Source organism: Somniosus microcephalus, chromosome 15 (genome assembly GCF_052327205.1).
Source record: "Somniosus microcephalus isolate GS21.2 chromosome 15, FLI_Smic_1.0, whole genome shotgun sequence".
NCBI lineage: Eukaryota > Metazoa > Chordata > Chondrichthyes > Squaliformes > Somniosidae > Somniosus > Somniosus microcephalus.
This window is the reverse complement of record NC_141001.1, coordinates 62809669-62832941: the sequence shown is the minus strand read 5'-3', so window position 1 is coordinate 62832941 and position 23273 is coordinate 62809669. Positions and strand designations below refer to the sequence as shown.

General features: G+C 45.3%; 1 protein-coding gene across 1 annotated transcript in view; it reads left to right on the top strand.

Moving 5' to 3' along the window:
* insc (INSC spindle orientation adaptor protein) overlaps positions 1-23273 on the top strand; it is an 811538-nt gene that overhangs the window by 410804 nt on the left and 377461 nt on the right. The window contains exon 6 of the mRNA XM_086007893.1: positions 4559-4672. Coding sequence (XP_085864019.1) covers positions 4559-4672 — 114 coding nt within the window. The remainder of the gene's footprint in view (positions 1-4558; positions 4673-23273) is intronic.

Below are 23273 nucleotides of genomic sequence, written 5' to 3'. Positions count from 1 at the left end.
ACTTAACAAGCAGTTACGTATCTTAAATGCCTCTCCCGCCGCTTGGTGTCGGATCTGCTCTGAAATCGCAAACCCGACACTTTGGAAACTTATATGGAGGTGGGTTCGCAACGGGTTCCCAACCCGCTGTCAATCATTTCAATTTTGACAGCAGACCCGCCTCTAAACCCGCACTCTGAGCGCCGGCAAAATTCAGCCCATCAAGTTCATTAACCTGAAGATTTATGAGAACCTGTCTTTTGAAACCGTGCAATTAGCCTGGCAGGACAGTTATTTATATTTAATCTTACTTTATCTTAACTACTTTTAAGTTTGATAAGTTTTAAACCCATTCATCCCACACTGAAAACCATATTTCAAGCTGCTGTTTTGATGCTTCACCTAATATTACATATCCCCCGCCCCATACGCTGTGCAAACAGGCTCCTGCACCTGTTTGCACCAGCCGTAAAATGTTCTTGTGCAATTGCTGCACAGTTGGTGGGCAATTAACCCAACTCTGCGCCAGCAATGAGGATTTGACAGTCACAGCGGATGATCTGTCTAGTTGGAACTTGACAGATCACAAATTCTGGATTTAGCGCAGTGGAAACCCCGAACCGGCAGTCAATTTCAAAGGTGGTATGACGACATACTCTGAAAGTACGCCATCATACAAACCGCAAATTCTGCCCCTATATATTTTTTGTAGTTCAGACTACACTGCTTGTGGAAAAAAACTGATTCCCGTCTGGCAGTTCAAATGAAATGTGTTATTCAATGACAGTAAGTGAGAGGAAGGTGAAGCATGACATGCAATGTTGCTGCCTTTTCAGATGCCCTCTGGAAATGGTTTGGGGTTTCATTTCCTGATGGTGTTAGCCACTTGAAGGTTTTTTAATGTAGTAAGAGTATTTCCTTTTTGATAAATGCAACCTTTTAGTATGAGACAGAGTGCAAGATGCAGTATATTGGTGAAAATGGTTAAAAATAATTGTCAATTCTATAATGAAACTGCTCACAGGGAAATTGAGAAGCAGTTTTTTTAACGGAAGTATATACTGCTAAGAACTCTTCTTTGTTACTATATTGTATTTTCTCTTCTGTTGCACCAATGGATTCAAGACTTTCAAGATTGGCTGAGCAATGTGTTTTACAATTAGCAAATATTTTTCATTCATATTCTGCTAATATAATATGTATGAGATACTGAACAATTGTTCTAAGTGTTTTTCCCCCACTTATTTGGCATCTGCAACTTCTCCCAGACTTGGTAAAGATTAGATCTACATATTTTCAGGTTTTAATTATTTCTAATATATACTTGATACCTGAGCTGAGACCAAAAGGTTTTAGTGAGCCAGACAGACCAACTTCAATAGATAAAGCCTTTTTGTTTCTGACATTTGAGTAATCAATTTATCAGGCATAATATAAATCCATCATTGCTTTAACTTCAGTGTGACAAGCATGTATTCTACTACTTTGATTTACAGTCTTTTAGCAGCCAGTCAGTGTGCATTAATTCTTCATATAATGCAGCTAGGCTTTGGATAAAGGCAAATGTTTCACAGGAAAATCAGATAGACGGCTCAGCACCATATCAAAGTCTTCATGTGATATTTTTAGTGTAATGTAATTTTTGAGTTGTATAATAAATAAACATACTCATCTGTCTTCCTGTAATAACTCACCGCAATGAAATCATAGGGTAAGGTAGATCCAGCCTTACGAGCGAAGGCTGAGAAACATGCCTCAAAGAGAAGTGTTGACCATTCTCTTTATAATGGCCCAGAAATTCGGGTCTCCACGGGTGAGTACGCACGAGGTACTCACCCGTAGGCCGAATGGAAGTGCCGGTTTTCTGCATGCACTGTGCATGCGCGGGAAACCGACACTTCCGATCCTCCGAACAAAGAAGTTCAGAGGTCGAACGTGCGCGCAGGAGAGGCTGCGCGTGCGCATCGAACTTAGGTTTTTTTTGCAGGTTTTCCCGGGATCGTAAGCCTGCAGTATTTAGAAATGTAAAAAGCAGGCGTAAGGCCTGCTTTTTACAAGGTAAGTTGTCAATTAATTAAAATGAAAACATTTTTTCCACAGGTTTATTATTTTTAAATACTTTAAAGCAAGGTAAGTTTATTTTTAGCCCCGTTAGAATATAAAATTATTTTTTTCAAAAATTTAAATTATTGTTTAAAATAGTTACTTCATGTAATTTATAGTTTATTTAAAAAGTGTGATTTAAAAAAAAAATTATTTGAAGGTTTACTGCTATTTTGGGGCCGTAGTATTAAGTTTTGACAGGTCTTCCTGTCAATCTTATGAATGGGCTTTTCCCTCCTCCGATTGGCTGCCCATGGCTCACATAATCCCAGGGGACGCATCGCACTAACTATGCCCCTGGGACACGCAAGCACAGCGCGCCGGCAGCTGGGCCAGGCCCCGGAGCGGAATTCCACGGGGCCCTACAGCTCAACGGCCGGCGTGCAAGGTAAGTGCAGGTCGGGGGCTTACACCCACGGGAAGCCCCCGACCTGAATTTCTGGGCCAATAATTATGGTGTGAAGTCACTGTGTTAAATGTTAGGGCATTTCTATGAAATTTATTTTGTCTCTCTCCCTCCATATTAATTCTCCTATTCAAACTCTTGGAACCCCCTTCAACCTCCCAATCTCCAGTGGTTTCTTTACTCCTGTGGTCTTGAGAACTAACAAGGCCATCTTCGACCACTTCCTTGTATCCATCCTTCGCGAGATCCGGCTGGACTGCATCAACTTCTGATGGCCGCACTCTCCTCTTCCAAAACTGCCCACTACTCTAGGGTTGTTCTGGAGAGTAATGATTACTCCAGCTTCTTTACTCCACAACCAACTGCCTCCTTAATCCCCTCTCCCATGCTGCCTCCACCTTCATCTCTAACAACAAGTGCAACATTTGCCCACACCCTACATTTCATGCAGAAAATTTGGGGGTGGGGGGTTGCTTTGCTTTTGACATGAAATTCATTGAGAAGGCTCACAGAAATTTTTTAAGTTCCCTTCATTTTTATCTCATTAATTTTGAGCAGCCGCCCAATACAGTAAGAACTGCATGCTCCCAATATTTTGCTAGACTCCTTCAGCACTCCCTGAGCAAGGCTCAAGCAGCACAGAGAGCATATTCAAATGAGATCTATAAGCTCGCAAATAGCAATACAAGGAGAAAAGAATCTAATAAGAGCCATAGTGGAATTAAGTGGTATGATGGCATTGTACACTATACTTTCGCTGCTTGGGTTGAATCTAGTCTAAACTGATGGGATGTAGGCCTTCTTTCACTTCCAGCTGTAAGCATCTCACATGAAATGAGTTTGGATAGTCTCTACTAGGTCCTAGTTGATGAGGCTGAGATTGGTTTTAGCAGCCTTGGGCTAGGAAGCAAAAAAAAGAGTCAGGGTTCCTGCTCCTGATTGCTATCCAGAGTGTGTGGATGTTGGTTGAGGATAGCCATGGTTTCAGCTGGCATATGAAGAATGTCCACTTGAGTGAAGTACCAAAAGATGCTAGCATAAGTGGAACTGTACCCAGTGTAAGAGGAAAAGAGAAATTTGGAGGCACAATAAAACCCAATAAGATAATTTTTCAAAATAAGAACAAACCAACTCCACAAATTTTGGAGGAAAAATTCGGACGCGCACTGAAAAAGATAGTCCCCCCCGTGCCCGAAATTCAATGGTGGCGTCCCAAGCAGGAGGTGGGGCGCTACTGGAAGCACTCCCTCTCCCTCTTGGGGTGCTCCCATTGAGTGCTACGTGCAGCAGCTCCATCCACGCCGGCACGTCGCGCCGCAGTACTGCAGGCCTCCCTCCCTGATTAAAAGGGAGGGGCCTAGCGTAGTGCTCACCGGGGCCCTGATGGACCATCAGGGAGCAGGGTGCCGGCAAAAGAGCCTGGCACTCAAGAGGACTGCCGGGCTGACGGGTTGTAGCTGGCACCCGGCAGCAGGAGGCCAGAGGGTGCAGGTGCTGGCAGGCGGCCCAAAAAAAAGGCTGCCCAGCACCTGCCCTTTAATTATCGCCACCCCAGCCACAAGAACGCCCCCTGACCCTGTTGGATATAGCATCCGGCGGTAGGTCAGGGGGCGCGAGCCAAGTTTGCGGCTGGGGCGCGAGCGGGGCGCTGCGCATGGTGATAACGTCTTCACTGGAGGCATAGCGCCACAGGGCGCTACTGGCTACCGCCGCCGCTAACCTCCCGCTGAATTTCGTGGGAGGTGTTAGCGGCATTGTGCCCGGGTGCTATTTGCTTTTGCCCCGTTAGCGCCCCCCTCGGGGTGCTAACGGGAGGCGCAAAGCAACCAAATTTTTCCCCCTTTGTGTCTAGAAAAGTTTGCCTTTTCTCAATTTAAACATAAGAAAGCAGCCAACTTCAAATGTATTTGTAACGCGGTCTTTTATAGATCTTAACACAGTAATTAAACAGATCAAATATACTCTACACTTGGTATCTGTGCGAGGCGATAAGTCACGCATTGACATCACACCATTATATTCACAAGAGGGAATGGCTGATATTTATTATCACATTGTCTCGCTTTACAGGGCCTGTTGAGAGAGCTAGATTCAGCAACGAACGTATACAACATTGAGACAGCCGTCAGTAGCCTCATTGGCCTGACACAAGAAGGTGCCCACTTGTGCCACATCATAGCCAAGGTAAGGAGGAATTCTTCTCAAGCCAGTGGTTTTCAATGGATACATAATGAATTTATTTGCTCAGCATATTGTTTGTTATGATGCAATTAACTAATTGAACTACATGATTGAACAAATATAGTTCATAAATTTAAGTGTGGCTCCATTTTATTATTACAATAATTTACTTGCAATTCCACTGATATTCTTTTTTCTTTCCCTTTTAATTTTCTCTCTGATCTTCTCCCCTTACTCATTTCTTGAAGGCGAAGATTCATACCAGGTTACAGTTCCACAGACAACAGCGAGTCTCTGGTACCTCACTGAAGTTCCCATTCCTCAGACATGAGCCTGGACAGTATCGCTGGGAATTTCCTTGGGGGCTCTCCCATAACTTCAAATGCATTGCAGCTACCGTAACTTCAGCAGAAAATCAACGGGATCCTTTGATCTCCCGTTGGAGTTACGGTGGCTGATTGGGAGTACCCTTAGGAAATTGCCTTCATAGGTGTTGGCAGGCTACGTGACTGTGAAGGCCAATCAAGCCTATTTCTGTCCTTACCCACTGTCCACATGTGCACATCCAGCAAGGATCGCTGTACAGTCAGCAGGAACTTAAAACCTGGCTGATGTTTCTTCCTCTCTGACACATTTGTAGTACTCCCATTGTTGCAGTGGCTGAGAAAGGCAACAGCACAGAGCAGGGATCAAACTTGTTCTGTATAGGTCACTGTCCATGAAGCTGTTGGAAGGGGGGCATGTTATATGCCATGTGGTGCTGTGGAGAAGTCAAGCTGTGATTGTGCATTGTTTTCACAAGGTGACAACACTACTTCTCCATGCATTGTATTGTGAATGGGATGGGATAATATGGTTCATAAATACAGTACTCAAGAGCCAAAATTATGGGACATTGTGTAGTGTGATTACAGAGAACATGGCAGGCCACGATATTATCAAACTGTTTTGTATATATTATTAGAATGAGAAGCTATGAGTATAAATTTTGCAATTCTTGCTGCAGTTTTCCGACCTGTGTTCACAGAACATAAGAAATAGGAGCAGGAGCAGGCCATTTGGCACTTCGAGCCTGTTCCGCCATTCAATAAGATCATGGCTGATCTGATCTTGGCCTCAACTCCACTTTCCTGCCCACTCACCTTAACCCTTGACTCCCTTATCTTTCAAAAATCTGTTTATCTCCAGCTTAAATATATTCAAATTACCCAGCCTCCACAGTTCTCTGGGGTAAAGACTTCCAAAGATTCACGACCCTCAGAGAAGAAATTCGTCTTCATCTCCGTTTTAAATGGGCAACCCCTTATTCTGAAACTATGTCCCCATGTTCTAGATTCCCCCACGAGGGGAAACATCCTCCCTGCATCTACCCTGTCAAGTCCCCTCAGAATCTTTTTTGTTTCAATAAGATCACCTCTCATTCTTCTTGAAGGTGAAGATTCATACCAGGTGGCATAGTGGTTAGCACTGTTGCCTCACAGCACCAGGGACCCGGCTTCAAATCCGGCCTCGGATGACTGTCTGTGTGGAGTTTGCACATTCTCCCCGTGTTTGCGTGGGTTTCCTCCGGGTGCTCCGGTTTCCTCCCACAGTCCAAAGATGTGCGGGTTAGGTTAATTGGCCATGATAAAAATTGGCCCTTAGTGTTAGGGGGGATTAAATACGTGGGGTTATGGGGTTACGGGGATAGGGCTTGGGTGGGATGGCTGTCAGTGTAGGGACCGGGTGCTAGGGTTTGGATGATCAGCCATGATCTCGTTGAATGGCGGAGCAGGCTCGAAGGGCCGAATGGCCAACTCCTGCTCCTAGTTTCTATGTTTCTAAACTCCAATGAGTATAGGCCCAAACTGCTCAACATTTCCTCATAAGACATCTCCTTCAACTCAGAAACATAGAAGATAGGAGCAGGAGTAGGCCATTCAGCCCCTCGAGCCTGCTCCACCATTCAATGAGATCATGGCTGATCATCCAAACTCAGTACCCTGTCCCTGCCTTCTCCCCATATCCCTTGATCCCTTTAGCCTTAAGAAATATATCTAATTCCTTCTTGAATATACTTAATGAATTGGCCTCAACTGCCTTCTGTGGTAGTGAATTCCATAGGTTCACCACTCTCTGGGTGAAGAAATTCCTCCTCATCTCTGTCCTAAATGGCTTAACCCTTATCTTTAGACTGTGACCCCTGGTTCTGGACTCCCCCGCCATCGGGAGCATCCTTCCTGCATCTAGTCTGTCTAGTCCTGTTAGAATTTTATAAGTTTCAATGAGGTCCCCTCTCATTCTTCTAAACTCCAGCGAGTATAAGCCCAATCGACCCAATCTCTCCTCATACGTCATTCCTGCCATCCCAGGTATCAGTCTGGTGAATCTTCGCTGCACTCCCTCCATGGCAAGAACATCCATCCTCAGATAAGGTGACCAAAACTGCACACAATACCCAAGGTGTGGTCTCGCCAAGGCCCTGTACAACTGCAGCAAGACATCCTTGTTCCTGTACTTGAATCCTCTTGCTACGAAGGCCAACATACCAGTTGCCTTCTTAACCGCCTGCTGCACCTGCATGCTTACCTTCAACGACTGGTGCATAAGGACACCCAGGTCTCGTTGCACTTCCCCTTCTCCCAATCTATTGCCGTTCAGATAATAATCTGCCTTCTTCTTTTTGCCACCAAAGTGGATAACCTCACATTTATCCACATTATACTGCATCTGCCATACATCTGCCCAATAACCCAACCTGTCCAAATCATACTGGAGTTTCTCGGCATCCTCCTCACAGCACACACGCCCACCCAGCTTTGTGTCATCTGCAAACTTGGAGATATTACATCTAGTTCCCTCATCTAGATCATTAATATATACCTTGTGAATTGCTGGGGTCCTAGCACCGATCCCTACGGTACCCCACTAGTCACTGCCTGCCACTCGGAAAAAGACCCGTTTATTCCAACTCTTTGTTTCCTGTCTGCCAGCCAGTTCTCTATCCAAGTCAGTACCTTGCCCCCAATCCCATGTGCTTTAACTTTACACGCTAATATCTTATGCGGGACCTTATCAAAAGCCTTCTGAAAGGCCAAATATACCACATCCACTGGTTCTCCCTTATCTATTCTACCAGTTACATCCTCAAAAAATTCCAGTAGATTAGTCAAGCACGATTTACCTTTTGTAAATCCATGTTGACTTTGTCCGACCCTGTCACTGTTTTCCAAGTGCTCTGCTATTACATCTTTTATAATGGACTCTAGCATTTTCCCCACTACCGATGTCAGGCTTGCCGGTCTATAATTCCCCATTTTCTCTCTTCCACCTTTTTTGAATAGTGGGGTAACGTTAGCTACCCTCCAATCTATAGGAACTGTTCCAGAATCTATAGAATTTTGGAAGATGACCAGCAATGCATCTACTATTTCTAGGGCCACTTCCTTAAGTACCCTAGGATGTAGATTATCAGGCCCTGGGGATTTATCGGCCTTCAATCCCATCAATTTCCTTAACACCATTTCCCTATAAATACTGATTTCATTCAGCTCCTCCCTCTCATTAGACCCTATGTTTCCCGACATCTCTGGGAGGTTATTTGTGTCCTCCTTTGTGAAGACAGAACCAAAGTATGTATTTAATTGGTCTGCCATTTCTTTGTTCTCCATTATAAATTCCCCTGATTCTGACTGCAAGGGACCTACGCTTGACTTCACCAATCTTTTTCTCTTCACATATCTATAGAAGCTTTTACAGTCAGTTTTTATGTTCCCTGCAAGCTTACTCTCAGACTCTATTTTCCCCCTCTTAATTAATCCCTTTGTCCTCCATGCTGAATCCTAAACTGCTCCCAATCCTCAGGTTTGCTGCTTTTTCTGGCCAATTTATATGTCCTCTCCTTGGATCTTATGCTATCCCTAATTTCCCTTGTTAGCCACGGTTGAGTCACCTTTTTTGTTTTATTTTTATGCCAAACAGGGATGAACAAATTCTGTAGTTCATCCATGCGATCTTTAAATGTTTGCCATTGCCTATCCATCATCAACACTTTAAGTAACATTCCCCAATCCATGCTACCCAACTCGCACCTCATACCATCGTAGTTTCCTTTATTTAAATTCAGGACCCTAGTCTCTGAGTCAAATACTTCACTCTCCATCTTAATGAAGAATTCTATCATATTATGATCGCTCCGCCCCAAGGGGCCTCGCACAACAAGATTGCTAATTAATCCTTTCTCATTACATAATACCCAGTCTGAGATGGCCTGATCTCTAGTTGGTTCCTCAACATATTGGTCCAGGAAACCATCCCGTATACACTCCAGGAATTCCTCCTCCACATTATTGTTACTAATTTGGTTAGCCCAATCTATATGTAGATTAAAGTCACCCATGATAACTGCTGTGCTCTTATTGCACGCGCCTCTAATTTCCTGTTTAGTGCCATCCCCAACCTCAGCATTACTGTTTGGGGGTCTGTATACCACTCCTATTAACATTTTCTGCTCTTTGGTATTTCTCAGCTCTACCCATACAGATTCCACATCATCAGAGCTAATATCCTTCCTTATTATTGTGTTAATCCCCTCTTTAACCAGCAATGCTACCTCACCTCCTTTTCCTTTTTGCCTGTCTTTCCTGAATATTGAATACCCCTGGATGTTGAGTTCCCAGCCTTGGTCATCCTGCAGACATGTTTCCGTAATCCCAATCATATCATATCCATTTACATCTGTTTGCGCAGCTAATTCATCCACCTTATTATGAATGCTCCTCGCATTAAGACACAAAGCCTTCAGGCTTGTTTTTTTAACACTCTTAGACCTTTTAGAACTATGATTTACTGTGGCCATGTTTGATTTAAACCCTTGACTACTCTGCCTGCCACTTTTGCTTTTCTCCTTCCTGTCTTTTGCTTCTATCCTTGTTTCCCATTCCTCTGTCTCCCTGCACAGGTTCCCAACCTCCTGCCATTTTATTTTAAACCCTCCCGAACAGCACTAGCAAACACTCCCCCTAGGACAGCCGTCCCAGTCCTGCCCAGGTGCAAACCATCCAGTTTGTCCTGGTCCCACCTCCCCCAGAACCGGTTCCAATGTCCCAGGAATTTGAATCCCTCCCCCTTGCACCATTCCTCTAGCCACGTATTCATTGGAAATATCCTTCTGTTTCTACTCTGACTAGTGTGTGGCACTGGTAGCAATCCTGAGATTACCACCTTTGAGGTCCTATTTTTAAATTTACCTCCTAACTCCCTATATTCAGCTTTTAGGGCCTCGTCCCGGTTTTTACCTATATCATTGGTACCTATATGCACCACGACAACTGGCTGCTCACCCTCCCCCTCCAGAATGCTGTGCAGCCGCTCCGAGACATCCTTGACCCTTGCACCAGGGAGGCAACATACCACCCTGGAGTCTCGTTTACGGCCGCAGAAACACCTATCTATTCCCCTTACAATAGATTCCCATATCACTATAGCTCTCACACTCTTTTTCCTCCTGTCCTGTGCAGCAGAACCAGCCACGGTGCCAGGAAGTTGGCTGCTGCTGTCTTCCCCCGATAAGCCAACACCGCCAACAATATCCAAAGCGGTATATCTGTTTGAGAGGGGGATGGCCACAGGGGACCCCTGCACTACCTGCCTGCACCTACTACTCTGCCTGGCGGTCATCCATTCCCTTCCTGCCTGTGCAGCCTTTACCTGCGGTGTGACCAACTCCCTAAACATGCTTTCCACGATGTCCTCAGCATCGCGAATGCTCCAGTATGTATCCATTCGCAGCTCCAGTGCCGCAATGCGGTCTGCCAGTACCTGCAGCTGGATACACTTCCCGCACACATGGTTGTCAGAGACACAGTTCCCACATAGTGCAGGAGGAGCATACCACGGCACCGAGCTGTCCTGCCATGACTTACCCTTCAATTAATTTAAATCAAATCAATACCACCAATTACACTACAATTTAATGATATACTCAAGGGCCCTTGGTTACTAGCACTAGAAATTATAACCACAAAAAAATTAAGACCTTCTAAACTTTATAAACTATGAACCTTAACTGTCAAACTATAGAGTTGTATAAATACTCCCTGGCCGTACTCACCCAATCAGCTGCTCCCTCCTGCCCGCATCACGTTTTGAATCGTGACATGGCTCTGGAACGCTGCCGCTGGTCTGAGAGATTGGAAAGAAAGCCCGCAAAAGTGAGTGTAAATACTCACTGAGTCTCCGGTCTCACTGCTCCCGACACCAGCCTCAGGAATCAACCTCGTGAACTTTCTCTGAACTGCCTCCAATGCAAGTATATCCCTCCTTAAATCAGGAGACCAAAACTGAATGCAGTACTCCAGGTGTGGTCTCAGCAATGCCCTGTACAGTTGTAGCAAGACTTCCCTACCTTTATACTCCATCCCCCTTGCAATAAAGGCCTATATTCCATTTGCCTTCCTAATTACTTGCTGTACCTGCATGCTAACTTTCTGTGTTTCATGTACGAGGACACCCAGATCCCTCTGTACCGCAGCATTCTGTAGTCTCTCTCCATTTAAATAATATTTTGCTTTTTTATTCTACCTACCAAAGTGGATAACCTCACATTTTCCTACATTATACTCCATCTGCCAAATTTTTTGCCCACTCACTTAACCAATCTATATCCCTTTGCAGACTCTTTGAGCGTGATCTTGCCAGCCCTGGGGAGGCGGGTATGGAGGCAGGACTGCCAGGAAAATGGCAGAATTTGGGGGCGGGTGCCCAACCCGCCTCCATGCCATCTTCCCAGGAGGCGGGTAGCCGTCCCGCGCCGGGTTCCGGCTCCTTGGAGGCAGGAAGGGATTAAAGCCAATTAACTGCCTGTTAACAGGCAGAAAATAGGATTATCCACTTTTTGATTTGTGAAGCTGTCAGTAACATTCTCTGTAGTTTGATGAGGTCTTTGCAGAAATTAGATGGTTGTTGCATTGGAGAATGCAACAGCCATCTGTCATCTCTACCGCGGAGGTGCGAAACTCTCCGCATACCCAAGGATTGAAGCCTGCAGGAAGAAAAAAAGGTAAGTACACTTTTTCTAACATTTTGCACTTACCTCAGATACTCACCTCTCCACACTTGCACCCATCACTTACATTCACAGCACACCTTTGCACCCCCCCGACCCCCGTAGACCCAGTACTCGCCTTGCTGACCTGGCGGGGTTCGGAGCCTTCGGGAAGCCCACACTTGTGAGCGCATAAAGGGGATAATCCTATTTTCTTCCTGTTAACTACCTGTTAACTGGCAGTTAATTGGCTTTAATCCCTTCCCGCCTCCAAGGAGACAGGACACGGCGCGGGACGGCTACCCACCTCCTGGGAAGATGGCATGGAGGTGGGTTGGGCCCCCGCCCCCAAATTCTGCCATTTTCCCGGCAGTCCCACCTCCATACTCGCCTCCCCAGGGCTGGCAAGATCGCACCCTCTGTTTTCTGTTAGTTAACCAATCCTCTATCCAATCTAATATATTACCCCCAACACCGTGGGCCAGATACCTTGCCATGTACAAGATCTTAAGATCTACCCTATGGTATTGTCTTTGTTAAAAAAAAACAAATGTTGCATTAGCAAACCACACATAAAGCAAGAATAAGCTTTGCCAGCATATATACAATAAATATGTAGAATGGATCCACCAAAGTTGGTTAATACACTAACTGATTTCACTCACTCATACGGTCACCACCTCAACCTCACTATCTCCTGTGGACTCTTTATGCTCATGATCTTGATCACCAACAAAGCTACCTCTGGCCACTTCCTTGTATCTCTCACTACATACATCCCCCTATCCCGTTACAAACTCAATTCCTTCTGCATCTGCCCCTAGAAAAAACTCCCCCATGTTGCTTTCAAGGTGACAATCAGAAGTTTAGGCAGTCTGCAGTGCATTAGCGTATCAAGCAAATGACAAATGCTTTTTCTGCAAGGGGAAGCTAATTCACTTTCCTTGTGTAAAGGAGGCGTCAGCTGAACAGGACTCAGGCAATGTTCCTTGTCATTTTTTGTTGGGCCGCATGGCTGCTTCAACGGGCTGCGCGGCCCCTTCACAATTCTGCACGTGTGTTTTTTCAATTTAAAAGCCGGCTCATCGGCTGCGCAGGACCCCTAGTGCACTGCACGACAGTGCAGCCGCACAGCTTAAAGGGAACATTGGACTCAGTGGCAGGGTTCTCTCTGTAGGGTGCTGTACAGGAAAAAAAAATTTATCCGGCGCCGGCGGGACTGACGTGGTGCCGGTTCATCAAAAATTCCAGATAACCGAAAGTTATAGTAAAAGATACGGAGCTGAGAGCTCCGTATAAAGCAACAAACCCTGTTGCTTAGCAACAGGTTCAGAACAATGGCCACAAGTTCCAAGCATCTCTGTAGCTTAGCAACAGCTGCAGCCTCACCCTTGCACAGCAACAAATGGAGGAAGGCAAGTAATAAAACTTACCTGAACCTACTCCTGAATTTTGCCGGTTAACCGAGATTTCCGGTTATTTAGGTGCCGGTAAATTGAAAGTTTCCTGTAGATGGCACCCATATCAACCCTAAGGCCACACAAGCAGAAAAGGTTTGCATGCAATTACATTATGCACGTCAGTCCATTATCCAGGAACAACCATGATGCCATCACTATGCAGCAGTCCACGGTGCTCGCCTTATTTGAATGAAATGATGCACGGGTTTTTGCAGGAAGGTGTCCTTCAGTCCCAAATAGAGCCCTTCTCCGTTGGTGGCCCATCTACTGCAGCCCCTCCAGCTCTGCAGCATCAAAAGGAACAGTGTCGCCTATATTTCTCCTCTGTGACATTCTGAACAATTACTCAGCTTTTCTGCCCCATACCACAGCCTGCCTTTAAATGGCAAGCTGCAGATCTTTAAGAGTTGCGGCTTTGCCCAATTTTGCAGCCCCACAGTTGACTGTGCTATAGGCCAAGCTGACGGAACATGTTTTTCACGAGCCTGGAGTCTATTCAGATTAGGGACAGGGACTGGTGCTGCAAGATTTGACTAGGTCAGCCCAAGTGCGCCTGTGTCAATAGACAGATACACTCTGATTTTGCCACTGTCGTCTAATTGGGGTGTAGAAATAAACAACTAGGTAGATTGCTTGTTATGATGGAGATTGAATATTGTAGGGGTATGTATAGGCATAGATCAAACTATGTATGGAATAGTTTTCTTAAAGTTATGGTAGATCTAATTAAAAATAGCCGAAGGATTGGAATTTTGTGTAATTAAGACTCCAATTTTCCTACTTTGTACAAGCAACTTATTATATACATACAATTAGCTGGGAAATAAAAAAAAAAAACAACTGCAGAATCGAAATTAAAATGAGAACAGTCCAGAAATGCACAACAGGCCAGGCAGAATCTTTAAACAGAAAATACATTAACGTTCTGGGTGCAGACCCTTCATCATGACTGCAGGATATATACCCGAAACATTAGCTTGCCTTTTCTGTTTTTATAGATATTGACTGACCTGCTGTGTATTTCTAGCAATTTCTGTTTTTATTACAATCTGCTGAGGCCTGCTTGGTTCCCAACTAGCTGGTTAATCAAAATTTGGCAGAAAGAAATAAGATTATTTGAGGCATTATAGAAAAAATATCAACATTATAGGTTACCAACTAATTTAATTAGAATGATTAAATTGACAATTCCATACAAAATACCGGCAATCAATTCTAAGTTTTGAAATATAACTTTGCTTTGACCCAGACATTGTAATGGAAGTCAGCTTATTTGTTGAGCTGTGAGTGCAGACAACAATTCTGCAGAAACTTTCCACGGTCACCAAGGTCTTAACATCCAGTGACTATGTGATAGGAGGAAGTGTAGGGTGATAGGAGAGAGGGGAAGGGGAGGAAGAAAGATGGAGAGAGAAAGAGGGAGGGGGAGTGAGATATGGGGAGCTGAAAAGGAAGAGAGACAGAGGAAGGGAGGGGGATAGGGGAATGAGGAGGGGGTGAGAGGAAAGGTTGATGAGTTGAGGGGAAATGGCAAAGAGGGGATGGGGGGGGGGGTAGCCGAGAGGGAGAGGAGGTGAAACAGGGTGGGGAGGGAGGCATTACTGGGCTATGTGTCACAATTCCCGCTCAGTAGGTGAGGGTTTAGAGAGTTTCCTGGTTCTACGTGTTTGATTTAAAAACATAAGAACATAAGAAATAGGAGCAGGATAAGGCCAATCGGCCCCTTGAGCCTGCTCCGCCATTCAATAAGATCATGGCTGATCTGATCCTAACCTCAAATGTACTTCCACTCTCCACCCCACCCGAACCCATGTGATCTCCCGGGAGAGGCAAAAAACCAGATAAAAAACCCAATGGCCAATTTGGGAGAAAAAATCTGGGAAATTCCTCTCCGACCCATCTCGGCGATCGAAACTCGTCCAGGAGATCACAAGCTACTTATGCTACTTGGGGGCAAGGGGGGTTGTTATGTTTTTAGCTTTAGGTTCCAAATTACTGCTCAGTGGGAGGGAGGGAGTTGTTATGTTACTGGGCTCAGGTTCCAGAATTGTTATCTGCTGGGGGATAGATGGGGAACGATTCCTGCAGATGCTGGAAATCTGAAAATAATATCAGAAAAAGCTGGAAATATTCAGCAGGCCAGGCAGCATCCGTGGAGAAACATAACTCAATCAGCCAGTCAGCGTTTCTGGTGTCCCTGAGCTGCCATAGCACAACCATGACTTCGAACAATAAGTGAGGTCAGATGAAAAGTGCCTCCTGCTGTAGAAACGTTGGGAAACTCTGAGTGGAATTTAGGTCATGCATGAACAGAGGTCGAAAAGATCACACGTGTATGGAGGCTTGCAAATTTTTGGGACTCGAGGACCAGCTGAAGAATCCAAATTTTAGGAATGAATCAGAAAGCAAGGCCACAGTGCTGAAAGAGGGAGGCCTGTGTGTGTGTGTGTGTGTGTGTGTGTGTGGGCGTGGTTGGGGGGGGGGGGAGGGTGGTTGGATGGATTTGTAACCTAGGATAGATATGATTAGTAATTTTTTTTTTAGAATTCTTTAATTTTTTATTATTATGTAATAATTATTATTTCTAGGGGTGCGGTTTGGACTGGGTGGGGAATCAGGATGGCCACTTATAGAAGGATGAATTTTTTCAGGAATTTGATTGTATGCTTTTGTGGTTGTTCATTCATTGGTTTTTTAGTGAATGGAATTTTTTAAAGAGATGGTACAATTTTTTTGAGATGGTCACTTTATAGTGAATATGAAATTTGAGCCAATCATTATGCATTACAATCTCGAGACACTTCTAATATTTCTTCATGCCATTAGCCACTTTCTCGAATGTTATGGACATATGGCAACCACAAATCTTTTAATCATTTAGATGCTTTGTAGTTTTACTACTCATTTGGTGAAGCCTACTGGAATTACAATGGAACTACTTAAAAAAATTAACAATCTTCTTGTATGGCTTCTTCTAACCAAGCCAACCTCATCTGCATAAGGTGTCAGCCTTGGCTCAGTGGTAGCACTCTCGCCTCTGAGTCCAAAGTTTTTGAGTTCATGTCCCACTCCCGAGACCTGAGCATATAATCTAGGTTAACACACCAGTGCAGTACTGAGGGAGCACTACACTATCAGAGGTGTTGTCTTTTGGATGAGACATTAAAAAGAGGCCCTGTTTGTTTCTCAGGTAGATGTGAAATATCCCACAGCAGCGGAGTTCTCCTGGTGTTCTGGCCAGCAGTTATCCCTCAACCAACACCTAAAACAATGATTTGCTCACTTATATCATTGCTGTTTGTGGGAGCTTTCTGTGTGCAAATTGGCTGCCCCGTTTCCTACAACACAACAGTGACTACACTTTAAAAGTACTTTGTTGGCTATAAAACGCTTTGGAACGTCCTGAGGTTGTGAAAGACACTATAATAATAATAATCAACTTTATTGTCATTGTTAGTGCACAAGTGCAGTACAACGAAATGTAGGCTTGCGGCTCCCGAGAGTGTACATTTAGATTAAGACATTTAAACATTCAACATACATTTGGCTTGTAATACATTAACATAAACATAACCATAATAAAGTGCATTGGCAGATGTGCAGGCTTTAGAGTTTATTTGTGGAGTTCAGTAGGATGACAGCCCTGGGAAAGAAGCTGTTCCTAAATCTGGTCGTTCGGGTGCGAATGCATCTGTAGCGTCTCCCAGATGGCAGGAGGGCGAACAGACTGTGGCTGGGGTGGGTAGGGTCTTTGATGATGGTCCGTGACCGCCGTAAACAGCGTTTTTGGTATATGTGCTCTATGGTCGGTAGCCGGGTGCCGGTAATGCGTTGGGCAGTTTTGACTACCCGCTGCAGGGCTTTCCGGTCATAGTAGCTACAGCTGCCATACCATACTGTGATACAGTTCGTCAGGATGCTCTCTATTGTGCAGCGGTAAAAGTTAGAGAGGATCAGGGGTGACAGGTTACATCCCTTCAGCCTCCTTAGGAAATATAGGCGCTGCTGGGCCTTCTTCACCAGAGAGGAGGTATTGAGGGACCAGGAGAGGTCTTCCGTGATGTGGACTCCGAGGAACTTAAAGCTGTCCACCCTTTCCACCACAGCCCCATTGATGTGGATGGGGGTGTGACTTCCGCCTTTATACTTCCTGAAGTCTACAATGATTTCTTTGGTTTTCTTGAAGTTAAGGGCCAGGTTGTTATCGGCGCACCACTTCACGAGATGCTGGACCTCCTCCCTGTAGGCTGACTCATCGTTGTTGGTGATCTGGCCTACTACCTTGGTATCATCCGCAAACTTGATGATGGTGTTGGAACCATGAACAGCCACACAGTCGTGGGTGAAGAGGGAGTAGAGGAGGGGGCTCAGCACACATCCTTGTGGGGCCCCCGTGTTCAGGGTCGGGGGGGGTGGTGTAGTTACCTAATTTGACAGACTGGGGTCTGTTTGTTAGGAAGTCCAGGGTCCAGTTGCAGAGGGAAGTGTTCAGATATGCTTGTCTTTTTTTTATATATAACTAGCTGAAGTGCCTGGGGGGAAGAGAGAGAGCGACTGGGGGGAAGAGAGAGAGCGACGGGGGGAAGAGAGAGAGCGACTGGGGGGAAGAGAGAGAGCGACTGGGGGGAAGAGAGAGAGCGACTGGGGGGAAGAGAGGGGAGGGGGAGGAGGGGGAGGGCGGGGAAGGGAGGGGGAGGGGGAGGGGAAGGGAGGGGAAGGGAGGGCGGGGAAGGGAGGGGGGAAAAGGGGGGGAGAGGGAGGGCGGGGGGCGCCCCCCCCGAGGGTCGCCCCCCGAGGTGAAGACCGCCGATTGCGCGCGCCCCCCGCCCCCCGAGGGTCGCCCCCCCCCCCCCGAGGTGAAGACCGCCGATTGCGCGCGCAGCAGGAGCTGAGACGCGGCGTCTCTCTCGGCCGGCGGGCCCGGTTGCCAGGGTAACCGTGACGCTGACCAAGCCAGAGAGAGAGACGCCGCGTCTCAGCTGCTCCTGCTGCGCGCGCGGCCACCCCCCGCCCGAGGGTCGCGGCCCCCCCGCCCCCCCCGAGGTGAAGACCGCCGATTGCGGCTGTGGGAGACGTGGGCCCGGTTGCCAGGGTAACGCTGGATGCTCAGCAAGCCCCGCCTCCCGGCCAGCCAGAGAGAGACAGCGGGTCTCAGCTCCTGCTGCGCGCGCACCCTAGCGGCGCTGGGCTGAGGCTCGGCCCTCCAGCCTTCGAGTGGGGCCGGGAGGTGCCTAGCTTGGGCGTGGGTGCGGAGGAGACGCCGAGGCTTCTCGGCCTACCTGGAAAAACGGGGAAAGGTAGGAAAATTAATGAGATTAGATAAGTTAATTACTTTCTAAATCATTTTTTTAAAAAACAATATGTGTTTTAAAAGCAACGTTTTTTTTTAAGACGCAGAAAGCGGGAAAAAGAAAGGAAAAGTTTGGAATCAAGATGGCGGCGACTCACCTCGGTTCAGAACGATAAAGCCCGGCCACACACGCACCGATTGGCCCGGCGGCACACGCCAGCAACCCGGCATACGATTGGTCGAGCTCGAGGTCACTCTGTCGCTAATGAGCGGATAATGAGATGCTAATGAGCGGAATGTTGAAGGTTTTTGGGATACCGCGGGCGCAGTTTTAGCCCGGCCGAAACGTAAATACGCTTAAAACCGTCTCGGAAGCGTAAGCTTTCTTTGGAGGTAACGCGCGCGTAGGTACGCCCTGTAACTTTCGAGTGCATACCCGTAAGCACACGCGATGACAGACAGATAGACAGATAGACAGACAGAATGACAGAAGTACCGATTTATATATATAGATGGAACCTTCTATTACTAATGAGCCTCTGGCAAAAAGTGAGCATTCAGCACCTTCAATTAAATGAATATCACAGAGGAGGACTTTGTACCATGTGTTCCTTGACAATCAACCTAGGACACCCTCTAATAGAGAAAGGTACTGCATGCAAAAAGGTGGTAATCACATTAGCATAGCCTGCAATTTGTTCGCTCTGCATCATGGCAAAATTTAACCTGTTACAGAATCCAGCATAAGTCTCCTATAAGGTGGAAGAGATTGAGCTATCTGCGGATACTACAGGACCCACAGACAGGTTCAGCTGGTAAAAGTTTCCTGATTGCTAGAAACAAAAATGATCTCCTCATGAGTCATAACTCATTCTCTGATATTGTAGATAAGTACTAATTGTGTTCTATTTCTAGTATTGGAATAGAAGGACATATGAGCTGTTTGTTATGACAGATGTACTTAAACATCCAACATCAGTTTAGTTTACTGGTATTTCTGTAATCAAGGCATCTGGGCTCCTAGATATCCTATCTTTTTCGTCTGCAATTGCTCACAAAAAAGGATGGATAGGTACAATCTTGCTTTCTGAAGACTGTTAGAAATGTTCAATATTGATTTCAATAAACTCATTAACAACCAGGCCTGACCCCACACTGAAATGTTAGTGATGCTAGAATGTAGACATGAGATTGAAGGAAATTGTATCAATGTGTCCTGATGCTTACAAATGGGCACAATAAAGTAAGACATTTGGACTGTTTGGAATGACTCCATCTGTTGTGCTCTAAGGATGCTTCTGTGCCTAATGTAATATTTCTAAGCTGTGATTCATGGTTACAAAGAAACAGATTTTAGTTGTTCGTGTACAGATTTTTGTTTGTATTAACTTAAACCAGGTATTTTATTTTCAAAGCTTTTATGCAGCATGTAAAAACCGAGTGAATATGTCTTTAACTGTGTGCGCATGTCTGTCTGTTTATACTGCCTCCAAAGCCTTAAAATTAGATATTACAGTTTGGGCTTTTTTCCAACACCTTTCTCTTATTTACGATTAACTACAGTTTACATAGGCAGAACAAGTATCTAATGAACCAAAGACGTGCACCGGGTGGCCGGCCACTTTGGGGGCGATGATTAAAGGCAAGGTGGCCGAGGTAAGTAAAAGAAAAACTTACCTTTCTTGTTGCAGTTTTATTCGTGGGTTCCTGCCCGCGATCGATCAGCCCAGCACTCTGCTTGAGTGCTGGGCTGATCGCACGGGATCGCGACTGCCTTGGTGGTCCAGGTAGGTACTTTTTAAATTGCAGAGTTTGCAGCGATGGCCCTTCCCTTTAAGGGAGGGAAGGAGCCTTTGAACGTGTCAGCGCTGCACAGCCCCCGTCTGCTGTCGATTGCGCTCCAAGAAGGAAGTGGAGCGTTCGATTTAGCGCACCACTTCCATCCTGGAGCACAAAACCAAATTTTTTTAAAGTTTAGAAACATTAGCGCCTGGTGCTAATTTTCTCAACTTTTAAAAGTTTGCACCCCAAACGGGGCAATAATGAATTTCTCTCCCTGAGTCTTTCTCTTTCACTAAAGTTTGGATTTCCCGCAGGAGTTTAGTAGACACAGCACATCTTAGTGCAGCTTCTAGGTTTTTGTCCAGCAGTTGCAAGCGGTACTTTGACTTCAGCAAATTGATTGCTGAGAATCTTGATTTGCACAGCGAGCTGCTCCAGTCCCACCCCTACTCTCCATCCCGAACACGGTTGGATGTTGCTTGGCCTTTACCATGAAGTAACCGGTTGGAGCTGCCTGTTATTGCTTGGGTTTGATTTTTTCTGCTGGTCTGGAGTGGGGATTACATAGGGCACAGAAACAGGTCATTCGGCCCGCTCCACTCGAGCCTCCTCCCATCTGTCCTCATCTAAATCGATCAGCATAACCCTCTATTCCCTTTTCTCTCATATGCTTGTCTGGCCTCCCCCTTAAATGCATCTATACTATTTGCCTCAACCACTCCCTGTGGTAGCGAGTTCCACATTCTCACCTTTCTTCTGAATTCCCTATTGGATTTCTTGGTGACTATCTTATATTGATGGCCTCTAGTTATGCTCTTCCCCACAAGTGGAAACATTCTCTCTCTATCCACTCTCTCAAAATTTTTCATAATTTTAAAGACCTCTATTAGGTCACCCCTCAGCCTTTTTTCAAGAGCAAAGAGACCCAGCCTGTTCATCCTTTTCCTGATAGGTATACCCTCGGTATTCTGATTAGTCAAGCTGACCATACAGCTCCCTGCTCCATACATGGTGTTTCCACAGTGCTGAAGTGTGGCGTTTTCACCTGTGTTACACACCATTTTAGCAGATAACCAATAACTAAGGAAGTGAAGCGCACACATTGATCAAAAAACACTCGTACACTCTGCTTTTCATCTTACCATTTTACCAACAACTGTATAAAAAGGTTAAAGTACACATGCGTATGCCATGTGAATATGACTATTCCTTTGTTACAATGGAGTAACTGGGGGAGATCTGTGCCACCTATATTAGAGTGGCTAATGACCTGACAAAGTATGGGGGAGACATTTTAATCAGTAAGACTTATAATAGATTGAAAACTCCAGACTGGAGGCAATCTGTCTGCTGCACCTGAGAGCACTAATCAGCTCTCCATGCTTGTTCTTGGAAACCACATTTGTGTGCACTTTTTTTAATTAATGATTTCATTTTGTAATCAGCATTCTTTCCAGTAAAAGAAATATAGGCCAGAAATCACTGTTGTCAATAATCACAAATGATTGTTCTTCTGGAGTTGTGTTCTTAAGATAATTTAACTGAGGATTTGTTTGAGAAGAAAGAATCATTCGCAGTTTAGTTATTCTCTTCTGCTTCATCAGTATTAACCCAATTGTATCAAAATCCAGAACCAACAGACGTGTAATTGGCAAATGAATTTCAATATGGATAAGTGTGAGATGATGCATTTTGGTAGGAAGAATAGAGAGACCACATACTGCTTGGATAATAAGAGTATAAATGGGGTAGAGGAGTAAAGGGATCTAGGGGTACACATTCACAAATCACTTAAAGTAGTGACACAGGTTAATAAAGCCATAAAAACACAAACTAAGCACTGGGGTTAATTTCTAGAGGGATAGATTGAAAAGCCAAGAAGTTATGTTAAATTTGATTGAACTTTGGTTAGACTACTGTGCACAGTTCAGGTCTCCATATTATAAAATGATGTAGAGGCACTGGAGAAGGTGAAAAGAAAATTCACAAGGATGATACCAGAAATGAAAGGATGTACTTGCCAGCAAAATTTGAACAGGCTGAGGCTCTTTTCTCTAGAAATAGAAAGGCTGAGGGGTGACCTGATAGGGGTCATTAAAATAGGAAAGGATTTGTTTGGGTAGATGTGGAGAAAATGGGCTAGAAATTTGTTATAGCCAAGGAATGGTGGATTTTAGACTAAAAATGGTTAAGTAGCGCCAGTTGAAAATCTTCTAGACTGCACACAAAATTCGTCCTCACTCCTCATTAAAATGATTGCAGTCATGATTCTTGTCGAAAAGCCCAAGCTCATTGGCGTTACACTGAAAAGATGGATCAATATCGGGTGTAGTCTACATGCAAGTTATGATTGCCACAGGCTTTTTTCACTGCTTAAAGGGGAGGCCCTTTGATGCTGCAGCACCTCATTCTCAGCATTGTTGGGTATGCAGCTGCCTCAACAACCATAAGAAGGACAAAGAAAAGGAGCACTTATTTACAAATGCTGATGGCAGATCTCCACCCCAGGGAGAGAGCCGGAAGTTTTCCGTGGAAACTTTGGAGACATTGATTTTAGTGGTGGAGAGAAGGCGGGCGGTCCTGTACCAACTGGCATGAGGCCCTTGCCACAAGTCTGTCGGACTATGTGGAGGGAGGTGGCACACCACGTCATGGGCAGCACTGTGATCCCCAGGTACCACACCCAGTGCAGGAGAAAGTTTAACGAGCTCACACAGGTGATCAGGGTGAGTGAAGGCTTCAAAAAATGCTACATACCACCATCTGTACCACAAGCTTCACACACTGCTCAATGTACCACGCCCCAGCACTCACCCACCAACAATCTCTACCTAGCAACACTCACACCCACATCTCACACCTTGCACACAATGACAGCTATTCAACTATGGGAGGCATAAGGGTCAGTAGTTATTAGAATTCATGTGAGATGTGTGATATGTTTATAGATACATTTTTGAATGGTGTTTGGAATATTTTGTGGTCTCTCTCATTTCACCTTTGCACCTAGGAGGATGCTGTGATATGGCGTGAGACAGGGATGGTATG